Source organism: Balearica regulorum, chromosome Z, assembly GCF_011004875.1.
Source record: "Balearica regulorum gibbericeps isolate bBalReg1 chromosome Z, bBalReg1.pri, whole genome shotgun sequence".
Taxonomy (NCBI): Eukaryota; Metazoa; Chordata; class Aves; order Gruiformes; family Gruidae; genus Balearica; species Balearica regulorum.
In genome coordinates, this window is record NC_046220.1 from 67,376,578 (window position 1) to 67,393,442 (window position 16,865).

Sequence of the window (16,865 nt, forward strand, 5' to 3'; positions counted from 1 at the left end):
AATGAGTGTTTTGTAATGTGTAACATAAGCTTATACAGTATATAATCAGTTAATAACTAGTGTGGTGGGTTGACCCTGGCTGGAGGCCAGGTGCCCACCAAAGCCACTCTATCACTCCTTCTCAACTGGACAGAGGAGAGAAAATACAACAAAAGGCTAGTGGATTGAGATAAGGACAGGAAGAGATCACTCACCAATTACTGTCATGGGCAAAACAGACTCAACTTAGAAAAAATTAATCCAATTTATTACCAAGGAAAACAGAGTAGAACAATGAGAAATAAAAGCAAATCTTAAAACACCTCCCACCACCCCTCCCTTCTTCCTGGGCTTAACCTTACTCCTGATTTTATACCTCCTTCCCTCAGCAGCGCAAGGGGACGGGGAATGGGGGTTGCAGTCAGTTCATGACGCCGTGTCTCTGCCGCTCCTTCCTTCTCAGGGGGAGGACTCCTCACACTCTGCCCCTGCTCCAGCATGGGGTCTCTCCCACAGGAGACAGTCCTTCGGCAACTTCTCTGACGTGAGCCCTTCCCATGGGCAGCAATTCTTCACAACCTACTCCAACATGGGTCCTTTCCACGGGGTGCAGACCTTCCAAAACAGTCTGATATCTGGTAACAGGTGGATATCTGCTCCAGCATCACCCTCCATGGGCTGCAGGGGTACAGTCTGCCTCACCATGGTCTTCTCCACGGGCTGCAGGGGAATCTCTTCTCCGGTGCCTGGAGCACCTCCTTCCCCTCCTTCTGCACTGACCTTGGTGTCTGCAGAGTTTCTCGCATCTTCTGACTCTGGCTGCAAAAGATCCCACTAGGTATTTTTTCCTTCTCAACTATGTTACCCCAGAGGCATGACCACCGTCGCTGATGGGCTCAGCCTTGGCCAGTGGTGGGTCCATCTTGCAGCCGGCTGGCATTGGCTCTGTCAGACACAGGGGAAGCTTCTGGCACCTTCTCACAGAAGCCACCCCTGTAGCCCCCCTGCTACCAAAATGTTGCCACGCAAACCCAATACAACTGGAAATAAATGGTTTCCCAATTTATTCCCCCAAAAAAACCAATTGATGTAGAAGAATAATCCACTAAGTACATTGCTGTGAGGTCACTCTGATGTATATGTGGATTCTGCAATTTCATAATGTGCTTGAACAGATTTGCTGCTTATTTTCCAATATTAAATGGTAAAAAAACTTTCAATCATTTTTGTGTAGTTGGCAATCTTTTTATATATTAGATACTTTATAAATATAGTCAAACTTGTCAGAAGTAAACATTGAAGTCAAGGTTTAAATCCATGCTCAGGTATATGTAATATAGTTAAATATGGATTTATGACCATAAATTAGCATGCTCTCCTAAAAATCTTTGACTGTTACTTAGTTCACTTACCTGGGGTGTTTACAGAAATCCAGTAATAAAGTGGATAGACAATTTAAAATGAAAGAGTCATTCTAAAATACAGTGCTAAAGCTAAAGGACATATATACCTCTGTACCTACCTATGCCTTTCTGTTTTGTTTGTGGTTTATTTGTATTTTTTATTTAATGGTGTATTAGCTATGTCTTCCATTATCACACCATTCGTATAGAAACCTGACGTATTAGTTTCTGGTTTGGAGCCAGTGTGTGTGTATCATCCTCTTAGACTTCAGAGCAGCTACTTAATAAATGTCCTTCACATTATATCTGCAGTTGGGTAGGCTGATACCTTTAATTGCAAGATTTTAGTGCTCACAAGAGATTTAACATGTGGCATTGATGGGCTCTTTGTCTTCAACAGCTGTCTCTGTGTCCCAAGGCTCTTAGTAGAATGTAGGTGAATGTAAGAAAGTAGAGGGGGGTTTCTTGTTTGTTTTGATAACTACTGTATGTCTATGCATCCAGCAATAACATGCTACATCTATTGGCATACCTGTTTCTTGGTGCCTTTTCTGTGTGTAGATACATAAAGAATACTTGTCTAGCTCCACTTTGGGGTATCTTCTTGTGGCTTTCTGATCTGATCCAGGACCAGATTTGAAGTCCCCATTAAAGTAATAGAAAGTAAAAGCAAAAATGTAAAAGTAATAGTAATAAATATAAACCAGTAATAAATACAAAAAATAACAGTAATAAATGCAATAGAAATCTTCTCGTGAGGTTTTTATTTTGCCTGTTTTGGTGTGTCAGTGCTGACCAAAATAAAATTTTATTTTTTCCTCAGGTGAGAGACCTCTCTATTGCGTACTTCCTGGTGGGATTAACATACCTATATGTTGGAGTGATAATTTTTGCATCTTTTCCTTCTCCACCACTATCCAAAGAGTGTATTGAACAGGTGAGATATTTTACTGCAGTATATATTCATCCTTGATCTTTTAATAAATATGTATTAAGAAAAGAAATGCTAGTGCTTCTTGCTTCATGACTCACTCTGGCAGACGCATCTGTCCTTGACTCTGGTCAGTTGGCTAACACCTCATGGGCACTACCACAAGCAGATGAGTCATGCTTGTGTTATCTCATTCATATTCATGCCTGGTTGCCAGCAGCTCTATAAAAACCAAACATTTAATAAATAGTCTGTGAAAGGGAGCAAGAAAAGAACCAAAACGACATGTGAACAGTTGAGGCTTTAATTTCTTTAGCTTCTTTAATCCTGAAAAGTATTATGTTTATGTTTAGTTGTGTGTGCAATGACCAATCCTACTCATTGGGACTGGTTTCAGGTACTCCAGAGAAAGAAATCTAACAATGCAAACTTGTTTAGATAGGAGTCCTCACTATGGGTACGTTTGGAGTCCAACACTGTGGTGAGCCTTGCCAGCAGAGTTCTTCAGATAATAGCACCACATGAAACACCCTGTGAAGGCTATTAAACTCTTATCTGCTTATAGGCAAAGCTGATTTCCACACCCTAAATTACTTCAAAGATAGGCGTTATCAATTGGTGATCCATTTTACGCCAGGTGTTCCATGTCTCTTGCATAATATTTAGCAATAAAGCAGCATTTAAAGGCTTGCTCTGACTGTCAGTTAGTTAGAACTGGTACCATTGTTAACCATGAAATGATTTTTGAACCATTTGAAATAACTTCCTGGGGTGAAATCCACAGTTAAATAATAGATAAGTGGCTTTCTTCACATTTATTTCCTGTAGTTATCATAAGTACTTACAACGCTGTTTGCATATTTCTGTGATACTTAAGTCTTATACTACTTTTTCAGATGTTCCCACTTGTAGTATATGATCCCTTCATCATTTGATCCAATTTTGCTGATTAAATAACTGATTTTAACATGTAGGTATGATATGATAGGTAATAGGAGCATATGAATCCACCTGCCTAAAAATCAGGTGGCCCTTCCACAGTCTTGATTATTTGAGGATGTTTGGAAGATTAGAAAATAGTTCCATCTTTAATGCTAACATGAAAGCTGACATCAGTCCTGTAATATTCAAAAATCAGTTAGTATTTGGTGGCAAGGCAATTGTAAAAGAGGGAGAGGGTATTTCATGTTATGGAGTTCATTTAGCAGTTGTAGTTGCTTGACTTTTATCCCTTTCTTTTATGTACACAGCTATTAAAAATCAGCAGATACATGTAATCGAGCTGCCATTGATAAGTGTAACATTATTCCTATGTTTAGAATTTTCTAGATAACTTTCCCAGTGATGACATCATGTCTTTTGTTGCAAGAATATTTCTGCTGTTCCAGATGATGACTGTATACCCACTGTTGGGCTATCTGGCACGAGTTCAGCTGTTAAGACAGTTTTTTGGAAATGCTTATCCAAGGTAGGAAGTCTACTCCTTGACAAGATCTTGGCACACTTTGCTTAACTGGCCTTCAGTTGTCAGAAATTTGGCTGAGCTTTTGGGGATTTCCTTTGCTGCATTAGGTACATTTCAAAATCTAATATCACAGTGTTTGTAGAGTCAGGGGTGAATAGGCATGCAAAATAAACTCTTGCCTGCAGATTAGGACTGCTACAGCTTGGCAGAGCAGAATGGGGCGGTTCTTTTGTTTTAGCTCTTCATTTTGTCAATAAACAGGAATTTTGTCAACACAGTTCCTTTGTGTTACGCCTTTATATGACGAAAGAAAATTTGTACAGAGAAAATAATTTGTTCAGTCCAGAAACATTTCATCAAGTAGTCTTTAAGCTGTGAAGGACATACACTCTGGATATTAACCTTTCAGGGTGCCATCTGTGTTTTGATTGTGTATAATTAGTAATCATCCATCTGTTTTTAAACAGAGCTGTTAGCTGTGTTATCGAGGCTGCTGCTGTGCTTATATAAATAGCTTTTCACTTGCTAATTTCAGAGATGAGCCACACCCCTGCACTTCTACACTGCTTGAACTCCAGGGAAGAGCTGATCCAAATTTCAGTTTTAGTTTTGTTGTTTTTTTAAAATAAAACCTAGGACATTTATATTTGGAGTATTGTCTGAATTTGTCACAGCTGAGAATTTAGCATTTATATCCAAGTGTCTTATTTTATATTGTCAATTACTGTAGATGCAGGAAAGGAAAAAAATGTCTGAAGAAGAAATGTGTATTTTCTCCATGGCATCAGCAGTAGCATACAGGTCTGGGAAGACGTTCCAAGTGTCAGGTTTCTTCTGGGTACTAAAATAGGTATGAGAAGGTCTAGAAATTGGATGCCTAAAATTAGCCAGTGAAATAAGCGCCTACTTTTTTTGATGCTAAATTGTACGCAATTCAATGTAGAGGAGATTTTTAGGAACTGCTGCAAGTTACTGTTGGAAACAAGGCCATTGATTTAAGTGCTAAACATGGATTTCACCGCCACTGTGAAATAGTCATGTCCTTTATATTATGTGGATGTGACTCTTCTTATCTCCTCCCTCCAGTTACTCCCTGACCAGAATGGTTTTTATTTCCCTCATGCCCTCTCCTAGAACCTACAGCTTCATACCAGTCTCTTCTCAAGTTAATTCCAGCTTGCTGTTTTAAGCCTTCCTGATATGACGATGTGGTGATGCAAATACTTGCTTGGTTCTTGTCTCCAGGATGTCCTGTGGGTAGCTTCACTCACTTTTTTCTTTTTTTTTTAAGACTCCTTATAGGGAGGTATTCAAAGTTTCTGAGAAGTCAAAAGTCGTTTCTAGGAAGCCACTTAAATCAATCGCACTTACAAGATAGTACATTCTGGCTGACTGGCTGTGTCTGCCTCTCTAGTATTCCAGGTATCTCGAATACAGCACAAAGATCACTCAGCTAACCTCTAAGCTCTGGGTTCTGTGCATTTACAACTGGCAAGGTCAGCCTTTAGTTTTTCTGTACAATGGGGACTAATTGAAGACTGGTAGCAAACACAGAACCTGTCTCTGGGAGGATAATAAGGAGCCCATTTGTGAAATATGTCTTTTGATGACTGGTTCTCACCAGTAGCTGAAGGGGATGAAGGTCCTTTATTAGCACTGTGCCTATATCGTCTTTCTAGGAGGAATTTCAGTATTCTGGGTTTTTCCCAGAGCTGCTTTTATGGGGAAACATTTTGCAAATACAAAGAAGTAGCTCTTGTTGACAAACTGATGATGTCTCACTGGGGAGCCTGTTGATCCACCCTGAACCTACCTGGAAACATGTTCCATGGCTTTTGCGTAGGAAGATGAGCACTCTACTAGTAGTTGTATTTACTTGGCTTCTTTTAGCGAAATCTTCAATGTCCAGGGCCAGTGGTTCTCTGGCAGTAAGAGGACTGACCTGCCAGAGACTCAAGCTTTAGCTCTTAGGTATGTGCATAAGGTGTATATGTGGAGGGAAATGTTCTTGGTCACTTGACTGGAGAAAATTTCTATGTAAATAATGAACGAAAAGGATGAAGCAGGAGAGAAAGAGCAGAACAGAAAGTGGGGTTCTGTGATGTTCTTTAAGAAGAATATAAAAAACCCCAAACCTTACAGTTTAAGACCTTGGGCTTTTATGACTGATTCTGTATATTTACATGAATGCTTTTCCTGTTTTTATTTTCAGGGTGTGCAAGTGGGGTTTAGGAGTGTGCACTGATGGTATATCCATCCATCTCTTTATACAGCACATTGGCTAGTGTGCTGAATTTGTATTGATTGTGCATATGAGGATCTCTTTTGGCAACCTAGCCTCATTTAACCCTGTGATTCAATGTGCTAAATCACATGTATTTCCATAGGTGCATCCTTCCTATATTAAGTTTACTTTGAAGCTGAGAGAATGTTATAAATTTACCTTCTAGCTATAATTGTCCAGTTTGTTTTTTTTTTTTTACAAAAACAAACAAACCTCAAAAAAAACCCCAACACCTCCTCTTTTGGTCCAAGTCCCCATTGTAAATTTTCCTATCTTCATTTTTAAGCCCTGGGTTGTTCCGTATGGATGGATGTGCTGCAAGTTTCACATGAACTGGAAGCTCTCTGATAGTAAAACCCAGGCTTCTTCATATGAGCAATTGTTTGCAGATGTGGATACCTGCTGCTGCTGTGGATAGAGTTAACAGATAGCCATTAAGTTGTTAGCTGAGGCACCTAGAATTTTAGATGGATGCATCTTACAGCTGCCTGTTGATTGAATAACTTGATCACACACATGCTTACAGGGCTGCCAGGTAATTTTTATTTCCTAGCAGTGACTATTGCTCAGGTCAATTTGATTCTTTGCTTTAACTCCTTTTTTTTTTTTTCCCCCTACTATTTATCTGTCACTGGATATGATGAAACACCAAGGTATTGGTTTGCTGGTTTGTAGTTCTTAGTCTTAACAATTGGTCTAATCCAAGGCAATTTCTACCAAAAGCAACATCCTGTTTCGTATCCTGGCTTTTGCTCGTAGGCCATGGATTATAACTGGATTATAATGAGGAACCATTTACTCAGCTTCAGGGGAGCTTTTCTTGTATGAAGACTGATCCTCATGTCTTTTGTCCTACACTTTTTAGATACTTGGCAATGCTATTTTTCTTAAGAATGCTTTACTGTGCTTAGCCATAGTGTATCCTACTAACCAGCAGTCCTATGTGATGAAGCAGCTCACCTTCTCCAAACTTAAAAGGTTAAACAGATGATACATAACTTTTTCTTCTCCCGGGTTTCACGTCAGGGGTCAGCTGAACAGTGGCAGCTTGCTTGTCTGAAGCATAGAGGAAACGAGTAGCATCCTATGTCCTCCTCCAGTCAGGAGGAGAGCAAAAGCCCCTCTGCCTCTAAGAAGGGAGATTTTCCTTCCTCTTATGTACCAGTATCAGTCACCTGTGTCTCTGTCCATCTTAAAAACAAATACATGTGTAGACATGCTGGGCACAGTAGTCATCTGACATGCGTCCTTCAGCCTTTCTGTGCTTCCTACAAAAGATTTAGAGACAAGAGAAGATATCCTAATTCCTTCTTTCATTTTGCAAAATGTATGCTAGTGTGCATACTACAACATAGAAAGTGATGTACTGGGACGAAACCCAAGGAACTGTTCATTCTCTTCTCTCTGTGGTGTTGTAAAGGCAGGCTAAAATGTCGTGTGTTGGGAAATTACTTTCTTTTAAGTAAGTTTACAATGCTGTCTTCTAACAGGTGACTTAGGGCCAGAGGCGTGTGGTTTATCTGCTGTTTCTTACGTGACTGGATCTTCTTAACTGTACAGAAAGCTAATTTTTTAATTATTGTTGTTGGCTTTTGGCTACAGTGATATTTGTGAACAGAGGATTCCCTTGATTAATTCTATGCTGTGCATAAAATGCTTTGTACAGTCATCTGCTCAGTTTTTAAAACTTCAACATCTCTTCTGTTCTGAGAGGTTAAATAAGCTGATGGACAGAAACCACTTGGCTTTCCTTAAAGATTGTCCTCCCTTTACTCCATGGTAGCCCAGCAGACCTGCCAGTTCTCCCACAGATGTGTGTCTTCTGATGCAATGAAATACATTTCTGCTGTTTGCATGTGTAGTTAGTTATCTGCTTTTCACCTAACTTCTGTCTTGCTTCTTAACTGCTATGATTCATAGTCTTTTGACCGATGTCACTTGAGTGAGATTTCCAGGAAGAAGATGCATTTTTAGATACAGTCACCTTTCAAAACTCATTTAAATGATCCTGTTTTGCTTTTTTCCTTGCTTTCCTGTTTCCCTTATTGTGTGTGTTCACCCTGTGACTCCATGCTGAGTCCAGCACTTCTAATTTCCTTGCATCTGACCTGAGGGGATTTAAGATCAGTTTCAGTCCTCTGCCCTAGGGTTTGGTTTCACAGTTTTCAATGTGATTCTTACTTGGAGGATGCTGAAATTCATTAGATATATGTGGTCACTGTCCTTCAGTGGCTTAACTGTGACTACCACTTTCACAGGAGAGAACTTGATAGAGCAAGCCTTCTAGTGATCTTCTGGTATACCAGGTTGTTTCTTGACTCTGTCAATCCGAAAGGTAAACCTTGCAATGGTGGGGGGAGTGGGGGAAGGACTTAGGGAAAAGCTTGATTTTTTTTTCTTCCCCTCCTCTCTACTATTTTTTTGTGCAATTGTGGGATTTTGCAGGTGAGCAGTGATTCCCTTCATAGAAAAGAGCTAGAGTCTTCATCTGCTCCACTGAGAATATTGAGACTGAGGACAGAAAAGATGGAGCTCCATGTGCCACACTTGGATTGCTGTGGGTGTGCCTCTTTTGTGAATTATAGCCTCCTTGAGGCAATCAGACTGGTGCCTCAGAGCAGCAACCCTAATCAGGCTGCCCGGCTGGACAGTCCAGCCCTGGCATGGGTGTCGAGGTCTTACCCCAGCCGGCAGCTCAGCCCCACACAGCCGCTCGCTCACTTCCCTCCTTGGGATGGGGGAGAGAATCAAAAGAGTGAAAGTGACAAAACCCATGGGTTGAGATAAAGACAGTTTAATAGGTAAAGCAAAAGCCATGCATGCAAGCAAAGCAAAAGAAGGAATTCATTCACCACTTTCCATCGGCAGGCAGGTGTTTAGCCATGAAGCTTAGAGGCTTATGAAAAATACTATCTCAAATAATACAGCTACTAGTAGCCCTAGATATCAGATTCTTCTTTACGGAGAATGATAGTTGATTTCTAAATGATAATGCCTTTCTCTTCATTAAGAATGAAGCTTTTTGCTGTCTTGGAGCTGAGATGAACTATCAGTATCTGCCTAGGTAAAAGAAAGGGTTTGCAGGTTAAACATCTGTTGTCCAGTAATATGGTTACAACTCAGGCTGTTTCAAAAACCTAGAAAAAGGAGCAAGGATGTTCAAGGGAGAAATTAAAACAGAAGGATTTAAATCCATTTCAGACTTTTTGATTTTGGTATTGTTCTTGAAGATCCTGCTTAATTGTAACAATTAAAACTGTAGAGCACTACTCTGCAAGTACTGAATTGTTTTGGAGGCTTCAGCATTTTGAGACTATTGTTTTCAATTGAGCCAAAACATATTCCCACCCCCCCAACCCAATCATTTTTTCCCAGACCAAGAAGTTGAAAAATGTTTCACTTCACATCAAACACACACATGCACTGCTTTGAAGTTATAAGAAGCTAGAATTAATTTTTTCAAAATCACCAACTTTGAACTACAAAATCACTTACGTTTTAAAGGCTGTCAGAATGAAATACTTAAGACTTTTTCAGGTTTTCCTCTAAAATATTCTGAACTGTCCCAAATTTGCAAAACCTGCACTCTTTTGAATCCCTCTTGCTAAAAAATGTATCTCAGCAAAAAAAGAATGGAAGAAGTGCCATCGTTCTCTGTGTTCATAAGCTTTTGGCTTCAGTTGTGCTATCTGACAGTAAGATTTGCAATCTGCCGTGTGTGTGAGGAGAGAGGAAATAATTTTTAATGACAAACGCTTTTTTTGTGAACAGTTTAGTTAATTGGCTTTCCTTAACAGGTTAGAGAAGCAGTAAGTGTTTGATGCTTCTTTCCCTAATAAGTCTGATTCTTGGGATTTTATTTTTATTCTTGGAGTTTTACCAGGTTTATATCCAATTATGTTTTTGTTAATGTTTCAGCTGTTGTATTTCCTCTGCTTTCTTCAGTCTCTGAGGTGCACCTCTTGTACCACTGTTAAAATGTCATGTACAAAATTAAAGATATTATTTCTGTCTTTTTGGAATTAATTTTTAAGAGTGAACATTAGAAATAATCTGTATCTTAAATTAGTCGTTTGTGTTTAAAGTACCTCCGTTCCCCTAAACTGTAATGAGACTACGGGTCTAATCTTTCTTCCTAACTTGGAAACTGTCAGCCAGCCTTTCAGCCATGGAAGTGGTCCCTTTTAAAAAGCTTGTTAGTTAGTGACATCTTCTGTAATACAGATACTTTCTACAGTACAGAAAAAAATAGCATTGGCTTTCAGATTTTGTTTATTTTAAGGAATCAAATCCTCCAGAAGATAAACAAAACCTGTAAATGTATGTCTCCTGTGTGTGAATTCTTTTTTCCTTTCATAGAAACAGATGCGTGACCAAAATATCGCAGTTTTTTATTATATTTCCTGACTTTACCTTATGTTAAAATATGCCCACATTTCATATTCTCTAAAGAAAAGTGATACTCTCCCTGAGTCTCAGCTCTGTGCATAACTAAACTGAGTTTGTCTGATGCAGTAAAAGTTGCTTTTGTAGAACAGAAAATCACCGGTTTTTTTCATCCTCAATGCAGAGAGGAAAGCAACAGGAAATTATTTGTAAAAACAAATTCAACAAAAAATTCCAGCATAAACAGTATAGAGGTCATATATTAAATGATGTCCAACATTCTACTTGTTTGTCCTCTATCAAATTGCATTAGTTCTAAGGTGTAATTCCCCCCTACTATTCTATGTAATGTTTTCCACTCAATGTGTCTTTTCCTTTCTTCTGGTTTCCATTAGTTCACTTTGAGCAATTCAGATCATTCTCTGAACAAGCTAATTCTTTCTTATGGGAATTAAGTTATACAGTATTGTTTCTTTGGTATTTGAATACGCATCTGAAATACTTGAGTGCTGAGTACCACGTGTGGTGTTTTTCAGAACAACTGCCAAGTTACACATACTTACTCCTTAAGAATATTTTGAGTCAAAACACTAGGTATTTAGAGTTTGGCACTCTGAATATTCAGTAGATGTTACTTTTGCTGTGAAATTAATTAGCTTGAATAGACTGAGTTGTGCAAATGGAAACACCATCCATGTACCAGTTAAATGTTAGTGTAAATGAAGAATAATGGTGGTATTTTGTAATAAATACAGCATAGATTTTAACACTCCTTCCTTACTTCCCTGTAGTGTTTTCCACGTGCTCATCTTGAACATAGCAATTGTAGGAGCTGGAGTAGCAATGGCAAGATTTTATCCAAATATAGGAGGTATCATAAGGTGAGTGGTACTTGCACAGTGAACTTGCCTGTGATGTTGCTGCATGTTTACCTCTTGATATTAAAAAGGAACAGTATGAGTGCAGGTAATTGTATCTTTATATTTTGTGAGGCTTATACCTTTTTAAGTTGTAAATAATGATTTAGAGATATAAACAACCAGCTCTTTTAAAGTTCTGACAAGCCACTATCTGTAATTGTGCCTCTGTATCCAAGGTGATTGGGATGATTCCCCAAGATTCATTGGAGCTGTATCTGAGGACCTTCTAACTATACACATGAAAGCATATGGTGGCAGTAGAGAAGTTGCTTGGTTATTGTGTGGCTTCTCTCAAGTTTTTGTTTTGTGTTAAGACCATTTGAAGCCATTTTGAAAGTCCATGATGAAAATAAAAGAAAGCAAGTAACTTTAAAGGGAAAAGTGACATAAAAGTTGTCCTTCTAAGTTATATCTTAAATTTACCATGTTAACAAACACCTAGAATTTCTCTAATTGAGAAAGAGGAAATAATCTAATGAGTTTTATTTTCTACATTTTACAACACCGTGTTTGTAATCATTGTCATTTATTCATAGTTTGCATCTTTCCTACAGCAACCAGGAGAGGGAAGTGTTTAAAAATATAGAAATCTGCAATTATAAAACCAGAATGACAGGCTTGGGTCTGACTGGAGTAGCAAAATAACTTACTTGTGTTCAGTGGCTGATCTTTGAGGTTTTTTTCCATTTCCTTTTTTTATTGCCTCTCCTTTTAGTGAAAATTTTTGTATTCCAGTAATAGAGGTGATGTAGTTATTAATTCCAAATAAATATCTTGCCATACATTTCTCTGTTTGCTAACTGGTCCTGAACTCTGCTAATGTGTTCATACTATGCATAGTAACCAAACATTTTGAACAGTGAATTTCCAGCTGATAAATTGTCTATATATAGTCTAAATTAAGTATTTGCTCTTTTCATGTATTATGATGTTTCCTCTGTCTAAAAGGAATGTTCAAATATTTGAAATAAAATATGCTGTTAGTTAATAATGCACATTTGGCTGCAGTATAGCTTAGTAGGTGGAAACTCACAGTAGGGGAAAATAATGAGAAGGGTTTGGTAAGCAGGGAGTGTTTAGAAAAAGAGCAGTTAAATGTTTCACTTGCTGCGGTTGATCATGTTACCAGGAGGGCATGTTGATCTTTTCAGGTCTGGGGAATGATTTGCTAGGAGCTCCTTAAATAAATTAAAAGTTGCAGATTCAGGAGCATTTCTATGCTTAACATGCTTTAACATCTGTCCTCAGATGGCTGGGGTGCAATGAGATTTGCAGTTCTGACAGTAAAGGCTGCCTAACAAAGGATGCACTGTCCAGTCTTTTTCTGTTGCATGGGAGTCGGTCCCCAGAAGCATTTGGGGATGTGACTGAAACATCAGGGGCTTGTCAGAGTTCAGGTACAGGGAGGCTGGGGGCTGAGCAATGCAGAGGGGGATAATTAAATGCCAGTGAAGGAGGTAAGGACAGCAAGGAACAGAAACTGATGAACAGTGACTGCAGATAGTCATTGTTCAGCCAGACTGCTCATTGGTTTGAGGGGGAAAAATGACAACAAGAAATAAGAGTTAACACAAAACATTTTTCTTTCTTTTTTTTTCCATTCTTTTTTTTTTTTTTTCCTTTTCTTCTTCCCCTCTCCCTCCCTTTCCTCAGATACTCTGGAGCAACATGTGGTCTGGCATTTGTGTTTGTGTATCCGTCCCTCATCTACGTGATCTCCCTGCATCGTGCTGGGCAGCTGACGTGGCCAGCATTGATCATTCACATCCTTATAATCCTCCTTGGACTGGCTAATCTGATTGCACAATTCCTATTGTGAAAACTCCCCCTTCTCCCTGTGGCTGTCACAAGTGGTACTGTGACATTTGGCAACAGCCTTGAGCAACACTGTCATGCATGAGAACGAACAGTCTTCAGTATGATCTTTTTGAGAAAAGCTGCACCTTTGAAACAAATTCAAAACACATCTTTCAAGCGCTTGACAGGAAACCTGTCTTGCTCCTCTAAAAACACAATTTTATGAGAAATGAAATGGTTCAGATTTGAGTGACGTAGTTCTGGTTTTGTTGAACGTACATCAAAGATTAATGAAGCTCAAATATTTTAACTTTTTACAGCACACTTCTCAAAACACACAGCTTTTAGACTCGGACCTTAGAACTCCTCTTTCCTCCAGAGGAACTGTCCTTACCTTTTATTAACAAACATGCTTTCACAGTATTGTTCAGTGACTTTTTGAAATGCTTGTTTGATGCAGTTATTTCCCTGGAAAAGGGAGAAATGATTGTCTTTCCTTTTTTTTTTAGGTTAATTTATAGTAATTTGGGTCAAAATGCACGCCTAATTTTGAATATGCTATTAAATTGTTTTGGCAATATTTTTCCTCTAGGAAATTCCAACTAAGAGAAACAATAAACTCATGTCTCAGTGTTTTATTCAGAACCAATATGTACACAAGTTATTTGTGATCTTACAATGAAAAAAGTCAAAAGGAAAAAAAAATAGAATAAGACAATTAAAATTAGAATTCCAGGCTTGACCTCACTTCAACTCTGTTAACTGGGCTATTGTGTGCTGTGAAGTTGTGTTGTCAGGAGTTGCATGTGGTTTTATCGATGCATGTTGGATACAATGTTCAAGACTCCCTTGCAGGGTCTTACTCTAGTGTTCTCTCACTATGCTCTTCCAGTACATTACTCTAAACATTTTGGATGTGAGCAGAGACACCAAGGTAGCACTCTTCAACATTGTGGACTAAAATAATGTAAGTTTTAGATAATTCCTAACAGAAGGTGGAAGAATCTGGGAAGGGTTTTGTTGTAGGGGTTTTTTTTAACTTCTTGTTCACTAAGAGGATGTACATGCATAAGCATACAGAAACCTTCCTTCACCTACCGTCTGTGAGACTGTCTTAACCCAAAACACGCAATAATTAAGTTGCCAGATGCTAGTGGAATGTCATCTTTTGTGGTTGGAGAGAGAGTAAAAACTCCTCTTTGTACAGCATTTCAGTGTATTAAAATAATCAAAGAATGTAGAATAATTGAAAGAGGACTCTGAGAAATGCTAAATTCCAAAGTAAGTAAAAGAGGAAAAAAGTTGGAGTGATGCAATATTTCTGAAGTTAGGAGTTGAGTTGGTGAAGATAATTACATTGCAGGGTAAGAGTTCATATTTTCATCAGAAAGACAATGAAAAGCGTAACCTAGATAATCTGCCATGCTTGTCTGGGAAATTATGTGAATTTTTGTAGTAATGACGTAAATCCAGTATTTGAGTTAGGCTCTTCAAACTGTGTAAAGCACACTGACTTGTATAAATGTCCTTTGTTTTGTATGAAATACAAGATCATACAGGTTTGGAATATTATCTGAAGAATATAATTATCATTTCAGAGTCTCTCTTTTTTTCTTGTGAAAATTTTTGTGCCTTTAAATCAGAATTGTAGAAGGCATCCATCATCTGTTCTGCATTAGAGAGAAGTATTTGCCCCATCCTTGTTGTTTTCCTTGTGTATACTCTTATATTCCACAGCTTGGTTTCCTAATTCTCTCGGGTATGTCTGCACCCTTTTCACTACCTGACAGTGAGCGTATCTTGCAGTGCTGACACCATTAGCACTGGCCAGCACATCTGCTTTTTAGGAATTGAGTCTGACCTCTCCCATAAAATACTTCCTTGAATGTCTAGGTAGTCATCACTGTATGTAACTTGATGGCTACATTCCCTCAACGTTCTCAGCAGTGTATTTCACCAATTAAACCTGGTTTTGGTTTGTTTGAGGTTTTTTGTGGTTTGTTTGGTTTGGTTTTTTTTTTTTTTTTACTTTCCAACAAACTTCCTCTTCTTCCCAACAAATTTTACAAATTTACAGTTCCCCAACTGTAGTGTGTTGCTAAATGCTCCACAGTTATTTGATACAGAAGTACTTGAACACCAAAAGGAAAGGATAAAAGATGCAGGATATCAAGCTTCATTGGCTCATTCACATTTATTATAGATTATTTATTTATTATAGATTCAGTGCTTAATTTAGGTACAAACCCTGTTGAGTGCAGGTACTTCAGTTTAATTATGGCCTCCCATGTTCCATCTGGATATGATTCCATAAATTAAGTCCTTGCCATTGAAGCAGATAGTAAAATGCCCATTGATTTTAGCAGAATTAAATTCAGTTAGGATCTAGTAGCTCAACAAAAATTCTCAAGTGAGACAGAGTTCACAGTGAAATGTCTTAACTGCATTTTATATCTGTTTGTCTCTTTTCCAGTTGTGCAATGTACAATGATCTGAGTTAATATTTAGAAGGAAATTATACTGTACCTTTCTAAAAGCCTGTTTTAGCTCTGGGTTACGGAGGTAGGTTCTTGCTGCACTGTTTATTTATACAGGTCTTTAATAGCTTTGAACTATAAATTGATAAGTAAGTGATAACAAATATTTCATTACACTGTCATCACCCAAAGTACATTTTCTTATAAGTATTTTTTTTATTTTACTACATGCAGTTGAGATATTCACAAGTGTCAGAAGTAAGTTAGGAGTGTGTAAGTAGAGTGGCATTTTCAGGGTTTTTTTCTTTGTCAACAGTTCACATCCTAAGTTAAGTAATATTTTAAAATTAAATGGCAATTTAAATGGTCTAAAAGACCAGAAGTAGATTGCAGTGTCTGTTTTCATGCAAGTACAAAATGTAGTTCTCCACAAATGCACACTTCATCTTGCTTGCTCATGCGACCTGCAGTGATGGCCAGCTAACTCTAATTCCTTGTGTTCTCCATTTCAGCAAATCATCAGGTGATTTAGTGGAGCAGAAAAAGTAATATCTGGGCCTGATGGTGTATTGCAAAATGTTGTTTATTACCTTCTCATAGAAGAAAAATAATTTCTACTGGAAATGCTGAATTCTGTCTTTACATTTGAGCTTTGCTGCAGTAAGCTGTGAGGTGAAATACTGTCAGCTCTGGGCATTGGGTAGGAGTCTTAAGGTTTTCTTGACAACAGTACCAGACTCTTTGTTGGCACCAGCCCTACCTCATTGCACTCTGAACATCCAGCCCTCCGTGTTATGTGGTAACTCTGTGATGCAAACTGAAGTTTTCATTGCATGAGGCTCAAGCAGCTGTAGTCATCTGTGCTGATACCATCAAGCTAAAATCTAGATCTCAAGATATGTATGGCATTAACCCAGCATGACCTTTAGACATTGCCAAAGCATCAGTAGCCAGGGAAATTCCCAGGAAGCTCCAAGAGCAGTTGTGGACATGCCTGTGTGGTGAAGTTGTGGACGTGTCTGTGGGTGATTACACACAGTCTGAACACCAAAAACAAGGGATTAGTTTTTCAGTGGGAGCTTTGTGATGAACAAAAGTAGTTGTACTTTCTAAGGACAAGGACAGATGATGGGACTTTTATGTCTGCCTTCTGCCATGGCGAGAGAAAGAATTACTTTCTCCATAACCATGCTTGTACTAACCTCATTGCCTCCTCTGTAATT

The 16,865-nt window shown here is 38.5% G+C and overlaps 1 protein-coding gene across 5 annotated transcripts in view; it reads left to right on the forward strand.

Annotated features, from left to right (window-relative positions):
- SLC38A9 (solute carrier family 38 member 9) overlaps positions 1-15,150 on the forward strand; it is a 50,324-nt gene extending 35,174 nt beyond the window's left edge. For all 5 annotated transcript variants that reach the window (XM_075739867.1, XM_075739870.1, XM_075739869.1 and 2 more), the window contains 4 exons: positions 2,206-2,319; positions 3,633-3,781; positions 11,240-11,329; positions 13,022-15,150. In XM_075739867.1, coding sequence (XP_075595982.1) covers positions 2,206-2,319; positions 3,633-3,781; positions 11,240-11,329; positions 13,022-13,187 — 519 coding nt within the window. In that variant the 3' untranslated portion in view covers positions 13,188-15,150. The remainder of the gene's footprint in view (positions 1-2,205; positions 2,320-3,632; positions 3,782-11,239; positions 11,330-13,021) is intronic.
- Positions 15,151-16,865: the final 1,715 nt, after the last annotated feature.